The 18101-nt window shown below is 45.5% G+C and overlaps 2 protein-coding genes and 1 long non-coding RNA gene across 6 annotated transcripts in view; 2 read left to right on the top strand and 1 right to left on the bottom strand.

Moving 5' to 3' along the window:
* RSPH14 (radial spoke head 14 homolog) overlaps positions 1–749 on the top strand; it is a 72497-nt gene extending 71748 nt beyond the window's left edge. Inside the window, exon 7 of the mRNA XM_053993841.1 lies at positions 403–749. Within this exon, the coding sequence (XP_053849816.1) occupies positions 403–662 (260 nt within the window). The 3' untranslated portion in view covers positions 663–749. The remainder of the gene's footprint in view (positions 1–402) is intronic.
* A 3983-nt stretch (positions 750–4732) lies between these two features.
* LOC128816424 (uncharacterized) lies at positions 4733–8490 on the top strand. Of its 2 annotated transcripts, none has more exons than XR_008439902.1 (3): positions 4733–4790; positions 7756–7995; positions 8407–8490. It is a non-coding gene; the product is annotated as an uncharacterized LOC128816424 (long non-coding RNA). The 2 variants fall into 2 exon arrangements; XR_008439901.1 differs by lacking the exon at positions 4733–4790 and adding an exon at positions 7513–7622.
* SLC5A1 (solute carrier family 5 member 1) overlaps positions 6506–18101 on the bottom strand; it is a 42441-nt gene continuing 30845 nt past the window's right edge. For all 3 annotated transcript variants that reach the window (XM_053994046.1, XM_053994047.1, XM_053994044.1), the window contains 10 exons: positions 15436–15541; positions 15141–15221; positions 14595–14815; positions 13506–13641; positions 12659–12766; positions 11597–11747; positions 10011–10179; positions 8780–8995; positions 8383–8485; positions 6506–7592 (listed from right to left, as the gene is read on the bottom strand). In XM_053994046.1, the coding sequence (XP_053850021.1) occupies positions 7369–7592; positions 8383–8485; positions 8780–8995; positions 10011–10179; positions 11597–11747; positions 12659–12766; positions 13506–13641; positions 14595–14815; positions 15141–15221; positions 15436–15541 (1515 nt within the window). In that variant the 3' untranslated portion in view covers positions 6506–7368. The remainder of the gene's footprint in view (positions 7593–8382; positions 8486–8779; positions 8996–10010; positions 10180–11596; positions 11748–12658; positions 12767–13505; positions 13642–14594; positions 14816–15140; positions 15222–15435; positions 15542–18101) is intronic.

Genomic DNA, 18101 nt, shown 5'->3' with positions numbered 1-18101 from the left:
TCGGGCTTCCAAAGACAACTCAGGAGTGCATCTCAGTCTTTGAAGTGTTTTTAGAAATGAAAGACTGGAGGATGTTCTTAAGGGCATCTAGCAAACCCCCCCTCCTCACCCCCCTCCAAAACATAGTTTATTCTATCATTTAATGCCTCATGTATTTTTGGATAATTTGTTGCAAATGAAATACTAATGTGCAAGGCAGATAAAGTTAACCGTGAAAGATCTTTTTCCTTAAACAGCTGGGAGCCAACCTTGGTCTCTGCAAGAAGAGCATGTTCTGCCTCTGTGCACTGCATCTCCAGGGCTGTTCAGAGCCATAGCCAGGCAGGGAATGGAACATGTCAGTCCAAAAGGATGATGATTAGATGTCATTACACATTTCAAAGCCAGTTTCTTTCCCTACAGGGAGATCCTCAGCCATGGGTGCTGAAGCCATTCCACCTTTACTGACGTTGGTTGCTGAGGAAACCAGCAAAGCGCGTTTGAATGCAATCAAAACCCTCACCCTGCTGGCTGAGCTGCCAGAGGGCCGCCAGACGCTGCTGGATCACAGGGACACATTTCAGAGGTGTCTGGATGATCCCAGCGAGGCCGTGCAAAGAGCTGCCGAAATCGCCATCACCGTGATCGACTGGAAACCCTCCTGCAGCCGCGATCTTTTCTAGAGATCTATTGCCCTCTGTTGTTGTCTGGCTGTAAAAGGTACATGATTACATGAGACCTTCAACACCAGAGCTCCCTTCCTTACTTTGGATCAGTTTCTCCTGAAAAGTTATTTGGCAAGTTTCACATCTATATTGCAGGTCACAAGCAGAAAAATGGAGAAGAAAAGTTAGGAAGTGTGGAATTCTCCACTAGGAGTTATTGCCCACATTACCAAGATTTTCCTATCATACAAGACACCAACCCTTTTTGTTTTCTTCATAATGTTCTCTCTCTTTTTTTTTTTTTAACCTCAGCCTATCAAACACTTATCAATAATTAATTATATTAGAAAGGTTCCGTCAATCTTGTCTGTACTGACAAATTGATCTAACAACAGGAATTCACATGAATTTTGCTGCAAACGTTTGTTGAACATGGGATTAAGACTAAAGTCAGAAAGCCTTTACAAGTGTAGCCCTTGCTAAAGCTGAGTTGGAGCCTCTCCAGTAGGAGAGCAGAACAGCCCTGGCCATTCTCAGCCACCAAGGATGTGACAGGGTGGCTGGCGCAGCTTCACAGCAAGTGCCATTTGTTTTCACTTGGGTTTTGTTCTCACATGGGACTTTTATATTCAGAATTGTAGCTACAAAGAAGCTGCATCAGGTCTATAAAAGGGGTTATTTGTCAGGGCTGCTTTTCCTTTCAAACCCATGGTCACACTGCAAACTGCATTACCCTTACACACAGGATAAACTCTTCCTGTAGGAGTGACTACAGTTAAAATGTTTCTCTTCCATAATGTAACCAAAGGGTGAATTTCCTCTCTATAAAGATGTGATTTAAAAGCATTGAGTCAGTTGGATTCATTCCCTCCAGGCAGGATCTTGGAAGAACTCTGCCTTTTAAACACATAAGGCACTCATACGTAATACATATTGGTGCCAGAGTGCATCCAACTCAATAAGAGAAGTCAGGCAGCTTTAATAACATGCTAAAGGACTAGAGCAGCACAGTGTAGGCTCAGTTGCCTTAGAGAACTGCAGGAAAATCTGGTAACAATCATCATTTTAACCCAGCTCCAACTTTGTCACAGCCTTCCCTGATAATTCAGGTATCACCCTTCAGTGAGTTCCTAAAATAATTAGCTTGTTCAGATGCAGAAATAAGACCATCCACACTGAACTGCTCTGACTAGAAGAAATTGACTTGGACCTTAAATAGTGCATTCCAAGTATCTGCCTGATCAATGCTTTAAAGACAATATAAACTGTTCCCAAAAAAGCCTCTACATGGATCAGCATTCTCATCTTACACACACAGTACAGAAATGGAACGAAGCCTCAGGTGAACTCTGAGATACGGACACTACTGGGGCCCTCCCACATGTCAGCTTTTGTCTCAGCAATTCTTTGGCACTGTTAACACCTGACAACATGAAATCATCACACTCCAAACACGACAAGAATTCCCTTGGGCTGTACTGACCATGTGCTGCCTCTGCAAATGCCAAAATTTAAAGTCTGTGTATGGAACAGGCACTGTTAACCACTGTTAGTTGGGGTTTTCTACTTACAAAGCTGCATTATTGACAAAAAGGTGGTTGCAGATATAATAATAAAAAGTCACAGGCTGTGCTGAGGGCTAATTCCCTGCTTTGGGATGAGAGACAAGAGTCCCCATTTCATGAGGATGGGAATTAATTAGCACTGTAGGTGTCAGTAAAACAATTGGCTGGATCAAAGAACAGCTGATGAACACTTTCCCTGGACTCCATAATAAAGCTGCCATGGACTTGGTCACAAAAATACTGAAGATCTTTTTGAATTGCTTCATACACATTACAAATACTTAAAGTAACATCTCAGGATCTGGCACCCCACACCCTAATTAAACTCACTCTTTCAGAGGAAATGCTGTGTGTACAGCAAGTCTCTGGTTTTAGCACTTGCCCTCCCCAGTGCTCTATGCTCCGATGGCTTCAGCACCAAGGCAGATTTTTAACATCAATGAAATCAATTTGCCTTTGTAGCTTGAAGCCAATAAATATTAAGGCCCAGATATAATTAATATGGACCCAGGTCAATACTGGAATTAATGCAGTTACACTCGACACAGACTGAGTTTTCAAACCAGTTGCCCAGCAGTCCTCAGCAGCACTAGAAGACAAGACAGCTGCATCCATGGGAAACAAGACTTCCCTGTGGAGTCTTGTGTCCCACCCAGGCAGAGGTCACATTGAATTTTTTCTAACAGTTTCCAGAAGGTTGCAAATGTTATGGCTCTTTGTTCTTGCAACTACAGACTCATTTCCACTGTCCCTACATGCTTTCAGAAGGCTAAGGGGTGGAAATCATCCTGTCCTGCTCTGGAAGATGGCAGCTTTTAATTCCATCTCTTCATGTTTCAAAGCAGGGAGTATATTTGTTTCCCACCACTACCTTTTTTATTAAAAAAAATATAAAAATCATATAGTGAGAGATTTGTCTATGGACAAATTAGCCTGGGAAAATCAGATTTGGCTAATGACATTAAACCAGAAGGGCAGAGACAGCTACACACAGAGCTAATATGCTCAAAGCACAGGACTTATTTTTAGCATGACAAAGTTTGCAATTTGAATGAAAAAAAACCACATTTTAATAATTTGTTTTAGCATACCTTGCAAATAAGCTACATTTTTAAAGTTATAGCTCCAATACTGTAAACAAAAATGCTGCACAGAGTGACAAGAATCTCACACCTCAGCTTGAAGCTCTTCCAGGTACCTTCAGAAAAGGAGGGGAGGTGCTGATCCAGGCAGGCACAGCTGCTCTGGCCTCATCTGTGCCAGGTGAGGGGGGCTCAGGGGAATTATTCTTTCTCACAGCTGCCCATGGTAGAGGGCAAGAAGGAATGTTCTTCAGGAGGCACAAAAAAAGGCAACCTCTTTTATTAATAATAAGGATGATAACTAGAGGCAATGCTTATGCTGTCTTGCATTAGAACAACTGGTAGAAATTGGCATGAGTGAAGTTTTGTCTGTCCTTTAGGTTCTCCAGCACAGGCCTACAATACACACTCCATGAAAAAATGCCAGGAATCACCAAATAAAGCCAGGGGTTTTTGCATTTCCCATCTCTTTCAGCAGTGTATTGCCTGCTGTTATTAAATCTGGGACTACAGCTTCTCAGTTCAGCACAAGGGAAGGTCTCTGATTGCTGCTCCCTTCCCTCTCTGTGGGTTCTCTGCTCCCCCAGAGAACACTGCAGGGCACAGACACCTGCAGCTGGCACATAAAACCACTAAGCAAATTAAAGCACCCAGCAGCTTTCCTGAGAGCAGCTTTGCTGTCACCCCACAGCCTGTGCCCAACCCTTTTCTGTGCTGTCTGTCCTCAGAAATGTCAGCTCTAAAGTCCTCTGGCTCCAAACTTCAAACCAATGAGATCAAGTGCCCTTCAAATACAATGACTGACAATACATGGATTTATTGTTTTGCTTGGCTCCTCTTCTTTGCATTGGCTTTTACTTTAGAGGAACACTCCTAGTTTTACCAATTAAGGAAGGTCAGGGAGCCGAGTCCCCTGGCAATCCCAGCTGCTGCTGGGCTGCAATCACCACAATCACCTGCACCTGAGGAACTCAGCCTTGTGCCATGGCCTAATTCACCATGCCCTGACAGTCTGCTTGAAACCAAACCATGGGTGCTGCAGATTGATTCCAAACAAAGTCCCAGGCCTTCCCTCCCCTGGCATTTCAGTGCATGAGGTTTTTCAGTAATGGAATAGGAATAAACCCGAATTCTGATTGCTAAGAACAGGGTGTTCTCATCATCATCAATACTAAACATTTGTGAGATACTTGGATACATTTTTGTAGGTGATACAGGCAAATTAAATGAACAGTGATTACCCTTTTTCAGGATTTTTCTTAAGAACTATGTAGTATTTCTTAAATGGAAGATTTTGTTTAGTGTGTGTTCTTTACAGAGCAGTGTCACAATTTGCTGACAGTGCTACTAAGTGCATATTTTATTTTAAAAATAATTCTGTATATCTAACTAAAGTCCATTAAAATAAGCTTTAACCATGTATCTTACCTGACAGGGTAAGCTGGGATGTCTCAAGATCCCCTGAAACAGAGCTGTGTTATGCTGCACATGCCATGCAGGTACTTTGTGCTGTGAGCCAGAGATTTATTTGGAGTCTCACCACTAACCAGACATTTTGCAAATGTATAGTCAAACACTGGGGAAAAGGGTGTGCTCACACTTCCCACCTCTAAAGCATGACAATGCCCAGAGCAGTGTAACCTAGTGCTTTTAGACAAGTGTTCCCAACAACAGCTCATGGACAGAGCTCCCCTGAAAACTGAAGGAAAGTCATTTTCTTCCTTAAAATCATGAATGCAATAGCTACCAACCTGAGATGGCATTTAATGTTAGCTAAACATTACAATTTTATCAACTGTTCACAATATAAGGCAGTTTTTCTTTGAAAATCTACAAAATTACAGGAGTCAACAGTAGCTGTCAAACTTTATGTAAACATTTGAGCTCGTCCCTCCACAACATCCACCTCCAGACCAGTATGAAATCAGGTTGCTGAGGACATACAGTGAATATCCCTGGGAAACTGTGTGTTAGATTTTCAAAACTCTGTGGTTCTGAGGAGCAAAATCATGCAATGATGCCTGATTAACCAGGAGGTCATTCAAAGGCTGCTCAGACTGCCAGGAAATCACTTGTGTTATTTGTCTTTATCCAAATAGCTTTATAATTTCACCATATTTTTGTAGCAAAGAATGACAAAGAGTCATCTGAGCAATCCTCAGTGACATCTTCCATGTTTGTTTTTCATCCATTACTATTACCCAGAGCCAAAACCTAGACACCAAATGAAGTTTCTCTGTCTTCCATCATATTATATAAAAATCCCATCACTTTGTGGACACCAAATACTTCAAAACATACAATTTCTTTAATACATACAAGTCTTCATTGTTCATTAAATACAATTAATTCCAAGGTCTTTAAAATATGTGTTAAGGTTTGTACTGGTATTTCTGAAGTATTGATTTGATCTGGCCTATGCAAAGGACCCTGCAGGGATTATGCTGAATAGCATCAATTCTACTGAAGAGCAGCAACTCTGCTGGAATCCAGAGCATGTGGGGCTAGATCCAAATGAAGCAAAGATCCTGCCAGGAGATTAAGAAGTGGGAGTGGTGACAGCCCAGGAGGCAGAGCAGTGTGCTGTGGCACGGGCAGGGGTTGCTCTGCCTTCCCCTTCAGCTGCACTCGCTGCCAGCCCGGAGCATCCTGTGCCAGAACCTCGGGAGTGCTCGGGGACAGCACCAACATGTGCAAAAAGGAACAGGGAATTGTGGCACTGCCTGACTGAGCAACCAGCATCTTCTTTCTACACTTGATTCCCCGGGAAGCTGAATGAGATGAAAAGAAGATCTATTGCTTTTTGCTTTGAAGTGTTAAATCTGTCTTTTCCTGTGTCCCCAGCTGGTACCAAACTTATCGAGTGGAGACAATCAGCCTGGTTTAGCTGATATCCCACAGCTGTGACTATTCTCCTTCCTGAACTGCTAACTCATGCTGCCATGCAGCAGGAATCCTATTTCTCAATGAAATCTTCAGAGGAAAGATTTATAGCTTTGCAGAAAAGCAGTACAGAGCCCTTGGATGTATCTGCAAAATGCAGCCCAGCATTCCAATGGTGTGGATGTCTCACCGTGGGCGTGGGCTGGTTTGTAGCACAGTCCAGAGACAGAGGCAGTACATTGACTCCAAGCCCACAGTAAAGAGGTCCTTGATACACCAGAGTGGGAATTGATCAGTAAGAAATAAATATATATACACACACATAAATACATATTTTAAATATATATAATATATATAGTGCATATACATAATGTATTGCTTGTGTATATATAATACATGTATTCTGTATAAAAAGCTTCACATTCAAGTAAAGGTATATATTAAAATATCAAGAGAGGAGGACCTTTGGATGTTAACCTTAAACAGATAATCTACTGTAAGCAAAATTCTTTTTAGGATCATCAAGACAGGTGTTCCCCAGTTTCAAAATGTGATAAATTCAGAGGTTAGTGTTCCACTGACAACTGAGAAACACAACCCAGCGGAAAGTGAGAAAAAGGGGGGGAAATGATAATGGAAAATTATATATCATATCAAATACATTGATATATGCAAAAAGCCTTTACTTAAGATATCCCATGTTTGGAGGGACAAAAGCAATGTTTTAATTCGAGTTTGTAATACAGTCCCTCAGTGGTTGTGAGTTTGTTGCAATCAAATTATCACAGCCAAAGGAAAAGGAAAATTGAATTATCAGAGGAAAGGTTGAAAACCAAAATAGTATCGTGAACCCTAAAAGACAGTTCACAAAACCTGTTATGAAATATGGCTCACGCAGCCTTGTTCTGAACCTAAAATATGAAATGTATCATGAGCAGAGAGAATATTGGATGGAAATTCTGAACCTCAGTTAGCCCTGGATTGGTTCAATGTCTAAATAGAAATTCTCTTGAAATCCCAGTGGCCTTCATCTTTGAATTGTTGAAATTATGATCACAAAATCAGTGAGTAAATCACTCTGATGTTTTACAAATGTAGATGATGAAAATACAGTGTGTATCTAATTGTGTAAATCTACAAACCATCATTTTTGCTTGAACAATGCAGTACAATTTCAGGACTGTGATCAGGGGGTTATGCAAAGTAGGCATGGCAAAACACAGCCACAGTCAAGAGGATGATGCCATTGATATTCACAATGTTTCTCCACAGTGGCACTTCACTGGTGTCTGTCAGTTTCTTCTTCAGCGCCTCTTCTTCCTCCTTGCTCAGTTTGGGGCCTTTCTGTTGGTCCAAGCCACAGAACCAGTTGTAAGCTTTCCTACAGCATCCCGGGTCCTCCTGGTTTTCCTCATTAACTGGAAGGAAGAACACTCTGGTCAGGAAAGGTGAGTACAGATCATGGCACACATTTGATCTCTGGGACTGGGGACATTCCGTTCTCATTTATGGTCATAATTCGGTGTGGAAGCATTTTAGTACAAACAGTACAAGAATCAAGTTAATATTGTGTTTTCACAGCTCATCTGGGAAAAGAGGGATTTTCTCCATGTTCCAAGAGAGCCTTCTGCAGAAGACACTTGGGCCTTTTGCAGCCCAGAGACTTGGCCTGGTATTGGGGAAGCAAACTGTGCTTCAAAGCTTAAGCTCCATTTTTTTCAATATTTTCTACACTCTTAATTGAAAGACAAATAAATTAATTTGAGGATACTGATGAAAAGGAGCTTGAGAGCACAACCAGAAACCCAGTAAAGAAAGCAGGTGGGTTTGCAGTCTGCTTTCATGGTGCCTTCAATCCTGACCACAACCCACTATTTGCAGCTGAATTCCCTCCCAGTACTGGAGGCACAGTTCTGCCAATGCACAGCACCTCTGACCCGGAGCACTGCCATTGGTTTAGTCCTAGAGCTGCCACCCAGGTACCAAGAGAATAAGATTCTGTCCCTTCAAATCCACTTCACTTCTGATTTACACTGAGCTTGAGAGATTGGAAAAGGCAGCTATGAGCCACTTAAATCTGTGGGGGCTGAGGATTTGTTGCTGGGGAGAGGGAGGATGTCTTCAACTTTCAAGCATGTTAATGTTCCTTCAGGAATGAAACAGGGATACTCAAATATATGACAGAATCTCTAGGTATTCAACAGTTACCTGATTCATTATCTTTTTCATCAGCTCTGTCCTGCTCCTCATCTGCATCGAGATCAATCCGTTCTTCTTTGCTGTGCCGCAAGGACCAGCACAAGCGGTAAAGCTGCCATGGAACAAAAGGACCTGAATTGATCATGGGCTGACTACACAGAGACCAACCAGCCTGGCCAGCACCTGAGCTGGCTGTAAGACCACAGCATCCCAAATGTCTGGGATGTCCCAGGCTACTAGGAGTCACTGAAGATCTGTGACAGGTAAATGAAGACTATTTCCTTTGCTTTCTTACAAGAGCTGTATGCTGGGGGTGGCTGAAGTGTCGAGAGGTAACACACCAAGTGTGAACTGGTGGTTTCATTGTGTTCCATTTCTTGAGGAGCAGGACTGCAGTAATACTCACATGTACATCAGGAATGGGCTTGGTCATGAAGGAGACAGCCAGGATGACGATGGCAGAAACCCCAAAGAGGATCAGTGCAAAGTAAAGGTAGTGAATGCCACAGATGATGAAGGGGCAGTTGGAAGGGGCCACACAGCTGCCAGTTCCGTAGGCAAACTCTGCAATCATCCTGCTGAGTCCAGCCACCAGCCCAATGATCAGGCCCCAGAAGGCACCCTGCAGACAAGGGTGTGACAAGAAGGGATCAAAATGAGTCATTTCAAGCATGGAAATAAACTCTGAGCTCTCAAACAGTTGCTGGAGGAAACATGGATGTGTTACAATGGCTTTGGTGTGTGGGTTTTAACTCAGATGCTTTCAGTGACCTTATTTACAGCTCAGTGTATAAGTACAACTGAAAGGGGCAATGAACAGCTCTGAGATGTCAGGCACACCTCAGGACACCACCTCCAGACTATTTCTCACAGTCCATCTGGCTCCACACAACTGTCCCCTTCTACAGACAGGTTTCAGCCATGGATTGCACACCCCAGGGGCTGTTCTCATACCTTTTTACCTTTGAGGTCTTAATCCCTGTCAGCTCTGGCACGATGGAACCAGCCAGAATGTTGTGTCATCCTTCCTGAAATGTGTGTCTGGTTTACCTGCTAATGGCCCTGAGTAATTACTTAATTCTCAGCACTCTTGGTGGGTGCCTGGTGTACAGTACCCCAGCCCAAAGTATAACAGACACACAGGTATGTGTGGGCACAAACTGAAATATGGGAAATTCTGTTTAAACATAATTTTTTTTGTTTAACTCCAAAGGTGCTTGATCATTGGAACAGGTTCCCTAGAGACACTGTGGAGTTTCCACTCTTGGGGATATTCAAAACCCAACTGGACAGGATAGGTAGTTTGAGAGTAAGAGGTGGTTTGTTTGGTAAAGCAGCTTGGTGACCAATATCCTAAATGAAAACCTTCAAATATGTGTCCATAGATTATCCTTTGAGCACACTTCTTGGCAAAGGGATAGGTAACCTAAGCTCCAGAGCTATCTATGAATTCCTAGGTGACTGTTTATCTATCAGACTTGGAAAAAACTTTATCCAACTCATCTCTGAAATCTCAGGCTTTGGGGTATGGAGACACAAAAAAAAAAAAAAAAAAAAAAAAAAAAACCAAAAAAAAAAAAAACCAGTTCTCCCAATTCCTAAAGGAATGGCATGCCTGTTTCCTAACTTGCACTTACCTGCTCATTGACACGCTTGCAGAAGATACCAAGCAGGAAAACAGCAGCAATGGGAGGTCCCAGGTAGCTGGTAACAGACTGAATATAATCAAAGAGCTGCCCACTCTGAGCTGACTGCACCACAGGAACCCAGGCAATGCTGATGCCAATTAAGAGTAACATAAATGCCCTGTAAACATAGCCAGATATTCAATTAGCCATCTGCTTAGAAGTGTCTATGATCTATCAGAAAGAAAAAAGAACATCAATTAATCAATAATTTACATGTTCATTTTGTATTTCAACTAGTGAAATCAATTATAACGGCAAATTAGCACTGAACAAACAAAAGAAATCCAAATTGGGTATTGTGTATGTCAAATATTCATCAGCACATAGTTAAATATGCAATCAAAACATACAAAATCACTTTTCTCCTGTGGTTGTTATGTCCAGAGACAAATCAATAGCAGATGAACTAGAACCAGTTCATTGACGCTGCAGCCTGGTGCAGCACGGAGCCCAGGACGGTAATGTAAAAGATTTTCCTTCCAACAGCAGTGGGAAGCAGTGACAATTAGCTCGGCTGCCTCCCGCACACCGTGTGCTCGCCGGGGAGCGCGGGGCGGGACAGCCGCTCCGGCCGCAGGAGGCCCGTGCCGCCCCGCCGGGCCGGCTGCGGCCGCGCTGGCTCCGGGAGGAGCAGCCCGAGCCCGAGCCTGAGCCTGAGCCTGAGCCTGAGACTGACCCTGAGCCGAGCCTGAGCCTGAGCCCGAGCCCGAGCCCGAGCCTGAGCCTGAGCCTGAGCCCGAGCCTGAGCCTGAGCCTGAACCTGAGCCTGAGCCTGAGCCCGAGCCTGAGCCCGAGCCTGAGACTGACCCTGAGCCCGAGCCCGAGCCTGAGCCCGAGCCCGAGCCCGAGCCTGAGCCTGAGCCTGAGCCTGAGCCTGAGCCTGAGCCTGAGCCCGAGACTGAGCCTGAGCCCGAGCCTGAGCCCGAGCCCGAGCCCGAGCCTGAGCCCGAGCCTGAGCCCGAGCCTGAGCCCGAGCCTGAGCCCGAGCCTGAGACTGAGCCTGAGCCCGAGCCTGAGCCCGAGCCTGAGACTGAGCCTGAGCCCGAGCCCGAGCCTGAGCCCGAGCCTGAGCCCGAGCCCGAGCCCGAGCCTGAGCCCGAGCCTGAGCCCGAGCCTGAGCCCGAGCCTGAGCCCGAGACTGAGCCTGAGACTGACCCTGAGCCTGAGCCTGAGACTGACCCTGAGCCTGAGCCTGAGCCTGACCCTGAGCCTGAGCCGAGCCCGAGCCTGAGCCTGAGCCCGAGCCTGAGCCCGAGCCTGAGCCTGAGCCCAAGCCCGAGCCCGAGCCTGAGCCCGAGCCTGAGCCCGAGCCCGAGCCTGAGCCTGAGCCCGAGCCTGAGCCTGAGACTGACCCTGAGCCTGAGCCCGAGCCTGAGCCTGAGCCCGAGCCTGAGCCCGAGCCCGAGCCTGAGCCTGAACCTGAGCCCGAACCTGAGCCTGAGCCCGAACCTGAGCCTGAGCCCGAGCCTGAGCCCGAGCCCGAGCCCCAGCCCCAGCGCTCGGGCTGCGCACAGGGGAGGCTCGGCCGCGCTCACCTGCCAGCCAGCATCAGCTCCTTCTCAGATGGCCGCGTCCGAATTTTGGTGTAAATGTCCATCGTGAACAAAGTGCTGGCACTGTTGAAAATGGATGTCAGGGAGCTCATAAGGGAGGCCAGCATGACTGACAGCATCAGACCCCGCAGACCTGGAACACAAAGGTGGGAACGGGGATGAGCATTCCGGTACCTGGCACCAGCTGTTTGTCTGACCCTTTCCATCGGCCAGCTCTGAGCGTGTCTGGCACATTTATGTGCCTGACACAAAATCCTGCCTGACATTCCCTTGCTGGGCAAGCAGAGCTTGCAAAAATCTATTTACAGCAGTGCCAGGGAAACCCTTGAGCTTTTAGCACATAGGTACTTCTTTAGTGAATTCTGCCTGATTAAATGCTGGAATAAAAAGAAAATAATATTAAGCACACTTTTCCCAACAATTATAAAAATAATTCCTTTTGTTTGCAGGAAAGTGCTCACTTGATTGTCGTATATTTGTGAACCAGGTATTTGCCAAAAAAAAACAAGTTTCTTTTACTGTCTGAAAACCAGAGTAAGCCACTTTTCCAGGTGGTCTGGTCTGGTCACAGAGCATGGGGAAGTACTGCAGGATATTAACAACAGTTATCAAAGGATGGGAAAGTACCAAAGCTATCAGGGAAGTGCCATGGTCTCTGTAATATCATAATCTGGCTTTTTTGCCTTACGAGCCAGCACCCATCTCTTTGGGGTTGGCAGGAGGACCACAGGAATAGGCCTCCAGCTCAGAGATCCTGGCAGAGAGTCTTTTATAAATCATTGGCCAAGCAGGTTATATTTTACCTTCACAAAAAGGGAGCTCATTTACCATTTCAGCAGGCAGTATGTGCCAGCTGAGAGCTGACACTGTCAGTGTGGAGCTATTCTGCACCTACAGCTAATACAGACAGCCCCTTTGGTTAATAGTACGTAATTCTAACAAGAATTCTGGAACTAAATATGGGTCTTGGACTCCCTCTATCACTTGTTTTTACAGTCTGGCTTTCCTAAAACAAAGATACAACAAATACAGACAGTGTCTTACCATTTGGCATAAGCTCCACTACCATTTTTGGGTAAGCAATGTTTGTACAGCCCACTGCGGTGCCACAGTAGCGCTGACAGACTTCAGGCACAACACAAGCCACCACATCTGAGGAGAGGATAATGAGACACTGAGACAAGGTCATGTAAACAACAGATTGCTCCCAAATTAATAGGGCTTCTAGAATGTATCTCTGTGTTGAGCCACCGGATTGACACATTTGACTTCATCCTTGGTTTGCTGGCAGGGAGGAAGGTGACTCCAAACCTCTTTCCTTCCTCTCTAAAAGAATATTGACAAGTGCTGCAGGTCAAAAGACAATCTGCACTCATTTGTCAGACCAGGGCTGAACAACACAAGGAGAGGAACACAAAGCCCACTCCCTGCAGCCTGAACCTCTCTCCTCTGCCTGCTGGCAAACACAGCCAAACTCTCTGCTGGTCAGGGAGATGGGAAAGTGGCATTTCCCCATGCTGCCCTTGGGACTGCCCATGGCCCAAACCCTGCAGTCTGTGACTGATGGCCCTGTCCCTCCAATTGCCAGCACAGTATCTGTCCTGGACAGCATTTTCCACTCATTCAGTCAGAGTGGGGCTGTAACAAACTTACAGCTGGGGAGGGACACTGTGGAATTTCTTTCCCCTAAAACAGACAGCAATAGTATTATCAGAAACCTGGGATCAGGGAAAAGAGGAAGGCCTGTGGCTTCTAACAGTGCAGTTAGCTGAAGGTCCCTGGACCATTTGGATGAGAAGATGACAATCTAACAGGTATTTTGGAAGGGACAGAGAGATTGGCAATGAAAGGCAGGCAGCAAGAACTTTGCATTTCCGTATCCACATCATACCTGTGTACAAAATGCGGCTGATCATTCCAGGCATCACTATGATAAACATGGGCAAGAGTTTGAGGTAGCCACACATGATACAGCCAGCCTTCACATGGGACATGTTCTTGCCAGAGAGACATCTTTGGACAATAACCTGTCAATGACACATGGCAGCTGTAACATTTCCATGATCACACCATGCCATGTTCCACACACAAGGTGCTTCTTAACTTCTGTGATAGCAAAAGAGCCTATTGAGCATTTCTGCCACTAGGAAAAAGGAAAACTACGTGAAAATCAAATAATATGTTTGAAATAAGTAAAGGAAAATATTACTTATCCGGTGCGTGTTTGAGGGGTAAGACTTCTCTCACAAGAAGTTTTTAAAGCAGACAGACTAAAAAGCCAAAAAGGAATAGAATATTTAAATGAACAGTAAACACAGTTACATTGGGGATTTTGTTAATTTGTTGAGAATTCATGATGATCTTTCTCACAATTCAGGATGCAGAGAGATCATTTGTTAGAGACACATTCACATGTTGCAGGAGCAGGAGCACATTTTTCTTTACTCATGTCAGTGTGATCTCTTGAGGAAACTGGACAGTAGGTTTTAGAGAGAAAGAAGGATGACTGGGGAAGAGTCTCCAGACTGAAAGACCAAACATATAAAGAACATCCCCCCAGGACCATGCAAGCAAAGATGAAAGCTGCACATATAGGAAACAAACTTGCCTTACTGAAAAGGGAATGGTATCTAGACCCAGTCTAACAAGGGTCATTTGTTCCATGGCTTCCTAAGTAAGCATTCACAGCCCAACCTCTCTGTTTTCACACGTGGTCACACATAAAAAATGAGAAATGAGGTAGACACGGTGCCTGCTGGTCAGAGGAGTGCAGGAAGATTTGAAAGAACACCCATTCCATTTTCTTACATGTCTCATTTTCTCTCATCTTACATGAGAGATGCCTTGAGACCAGGAACTGAAAAGTCACTGACCAGTGTTGAAATAACAGCCAGTTCTGTGGCCCAGCTTTGCATTACAGGGGAAGATGACACTGGAGCACAGAGCTCTGTGTTTGGCCTTTGCAGGGCTCCCACATTACCTGATCTGTGCACCAGTACCACATGGCAAGGATGCTGAGGCCAAAGACGAGCCCTGGCCACGGCAGGTCCCCGCTGGTGGCGTCTCGGAAGATGTGGAAGGCGTCCCTGCGGGGAGTGTAGCACGCGGGATCCACCGCCGTGTCCCCATAGGAGACGTTGGATGGAATCGCCTCCAGGTACTTCTGCATGAAAGCCTCATACCCTCCTACTTCAGCAAATGCTGAAACACAGAAAATAAAAGTAGCAATAAAGGATTTATTACTGAAATCTCAGAGCTTGAGAGTGTGAGGAGAAAAGCCTCCTTCATGTGGACATAAAAATCCTGTCATGGGATGCTGTTTATTACCTTACACATTCACTTGTGCTTGGGAGACAGAGTGACTCAGTGACTAAAGATGCCTGACTTTTGGCAACATGCCTGTTTTCTTCCCTGATAAATACATACAGGAGCTGAAACCTCCTGGTTAACACTGCAGGATTCATTCCTGTAGCCACTGCAAGACTTGTGGCTGAACATTCCAGTTTAACTCATCTGATTTACTTACCAAATCCCATGAGAATAAAGGATCCCAGTACCATGATGAACGTTTGTAAGGTGTCCGTGTAAATCACAGCTGCAAGGCCACCTGATGGCACAGAAGTCAGGACAAATAAGTTAGCCCTGGGCAAATGTCTCAGTGGAAATGCTTTTTTCTTTTTTTCCCTTTTCTCACCACCTCTGTCTTTCAAGGACCACTATAAATAACCCCCCTTTCAGGTTTTCATTTCTCCCTTTTTCTCCACCTCTCTTTCTTCTGGCTCCCTCAACATCTGATTTATCAGACTACTCTGCAAACTCACCTGTGATGGTGTAAAGAGCAGTAATAGAAAGCAGGATAATTATGGCCAAATAAAGATTCAGCCCTATGGCCAGCTGGATAAATACAGCTCCAGAGAAGATGTCAGCCTAGAAAAGAAAAAAAATGGTAGGTTCAGCAATGTTTAGGTTCATGGTGACATATTAGAGTTCCATGATGAGGGCACACAACTCTGCCCCTTGTAGTACTGCACACACAAATCAAAAAAAAATAGAAGCCATTTTTGTGCACCTGCCAGTGTCCCCTCAGAACTGTGGAGTTCTTAGTACCAGAGGTGTAACACTTCTCAGAGAATTTCCAGGCCTTTTTTAACAGGGTTGTTTTTTCTAGACAGTTACCTCACTGCTCAGTACTTAGGCACTAAGAGACAGATCCAAAACAAACTGCTTAAAACTGAGTGTGAGTTCCCTTTGCTGCTGTGTGCAGGGCTGGGCTGTGTGACACCTCCAAGACACGGAACAGTTCTCTTCCTTCAGTGTCACCCCACAAAACTCTTTCCCTTTACTGCTCACGTGTGGTGTAGCTCGTCCTGCTGGCTCAGGACAAATTTGCATTTGCATTAAAGGCAAACATCTTAGATGGTTTCCATTTTTAAGTTCCTGTCAGAAGAACTGACAGCAGTTGGCTAAGAGAGGAAACCTTTAGCTCTTGCGTAAGGAAGGAATTGTTCAGGTTTCAGAGTAACACTGGGACGTTAATCCCATTAAATCAGTTCCTGATTTAGAGATAATTGGCATCAATGTTATTTATACAAGTTTGCAATCAGAGTAATCTGCCCCGGTGCACTTGTGATGCCTTACTGTAAACTATGCTGTCATTCGAGGTTGCTCCTGAGCATGCAGCTCATGGGCTGCTCTGCCCATGGAGGGCTCTGCACAGGGACTGCCATCCTCAGCTGACAGCGAGTCCCCGTGGGCTTCACGAGCTGAAGCAAAGACACAGAGCTGTGCCCAAGCCCTGGGCTGCAGCCTCCCACAGCAGCCCTGCGGGGGCTCCGGGGGCCGGCCAGAGCCGGGACCACAGCCCAGCCCCGCTGCTGCCCGGGGAGAGCGGGGCACACACCCCGACGGGGAGTGATGCAGCCCGGGAGGTGGGAGAGAAAACCCTTCTTCACCGGAGACACCGACCCTGAGGCTGCAGGGCAGGAGCTCGCCCTGGCTCCTGCTGAAGAACGAGGAAGAGGCCGGAGCTGTGCGGCCGCGCTGCGGTGGCAGCAGACAGCTCCTTCTGTGGAGCAGAGCGCGAGTCACAGCAGAGCCCCACTGCCAAAACTCTGCCTCTGGAGCAGATTTCTTAGAGGCTTTCCTTTGGCGCTGGGAACCGGGGGCTTTAGCTCTTACCCTGGTGGCTGTCAGACCATATCCTCTGCCCCATATCTCTGTGGTAATGTGTTTCTTATCTTTTCACACCACTAATCAGTCTGTGTTCCTGACTTCCCTTTTATTGTTCTTGGCTTTAATTTATCATTAAATATTGATGGGCCTAAAATGATTCCCACAAAGAAATGTATAGTTAATTATTGAGCATTCTGAGAAATGTATCAGCTTCTTCAAATTGCTGAGTTATCTTCCAGCTTCACTGCTCCTCCTCCCCAGTAAGATTATTGCCTTCCAATAATTCCCTGTTTCATTCATACTCTTTTATAGACAATCTTTAGCTAGTCTCTTATTAGAGTCACTCTTTCCTTTACACTACAGGCTATCTCTGCAAAGGCAGGGATCACAAAGGAACAGCTGGCCAGACAAGTGTCAGCTGGGTGTACCCTGTGGGTGCCAGAGCAGGGGCACCTACCCCTGCACTCCTAGGAGAAGGTTATTCTTCTCTTCCTCTTTCCCCTGGGAAGTCTATAGCCATAGATTTCCTACTGAAATTATGCACAGTGAACAGAGAGAAAATGCTGTAACAGGTTTAGAAGTTCCAGTTTATGATTTCTGATTTCTTCAAAAACATTCAGACCTTAATTCCTTTTTGTCTTATCATAACTTAGCCTATTACTATCCATCAATACTTTATTTCTACCAGACCATTTCCTTTGGCATAATATCATCAACACAGTGGCTAAAAAGCCTCTGCAAGCTGCTATGGGCCCTGCTCACAATGTGCTGCACGCTTAGGGAGCAGGTACAGGTGAGGTCCCTGTATGAGCAGAAATTTCTGTATGACAGAAATCCTTGGGGCTCAAAAATCATGTGTATCCTGATCCCAAGGATGAACTCCTTGCAGCATGTCCTGTCAAGTGGCTGATTAGCCCCAAAGCATGGTAGGAAATCAACAAAACCCACAGAACATGTGCAGGGAAAGAGAAATGGAAAGGACGCTGGAGAGGTGTGTGAAGGGAATCTGAACCTCACACAGTGGTGGCACTGTGCCAGAAAGCACAGCAGGAGTCACACGACCTGATATGTGATTCTGCTCCCTAGAAAGCATTGCTGTAATTATATTATTAAGTACACTACATAATATTTCAACACAGCAAGGAAGAAGCACATGAAATAACTACCCCAGAAGCAAGAGATGCCACTCTTCTGCAAGGATAAGAGGCAGTGAGAATTGCTGGGGGGTGTGACCTCCCATTCAGGGCAGGGCAGCAGCCCATCCTTCTCCATCAGATCTCAAAGAGCCCCAGAGATCACAAAGGAGTGTTTGCCA

Source organism: Vidua macroura, chromosome 18 (assembly GCF_024509145.1).
Source record: "Vidua macroura isolate BioBank_ID:100142 chromosome 18, ASM2450914v1, whole genome shotgun sequence".
In the NCBI taxonomy this organism is placed as follows: Eukaryota; Metazoa; Chordata; class Aves; order Passeriformes; family Viduidae; genus Vidua; species Vidua macroura.
Note: the sequence above shows the minus strand (reverse complement) of the source record. Positions and strands in the feature narration are given on the sequence as shown.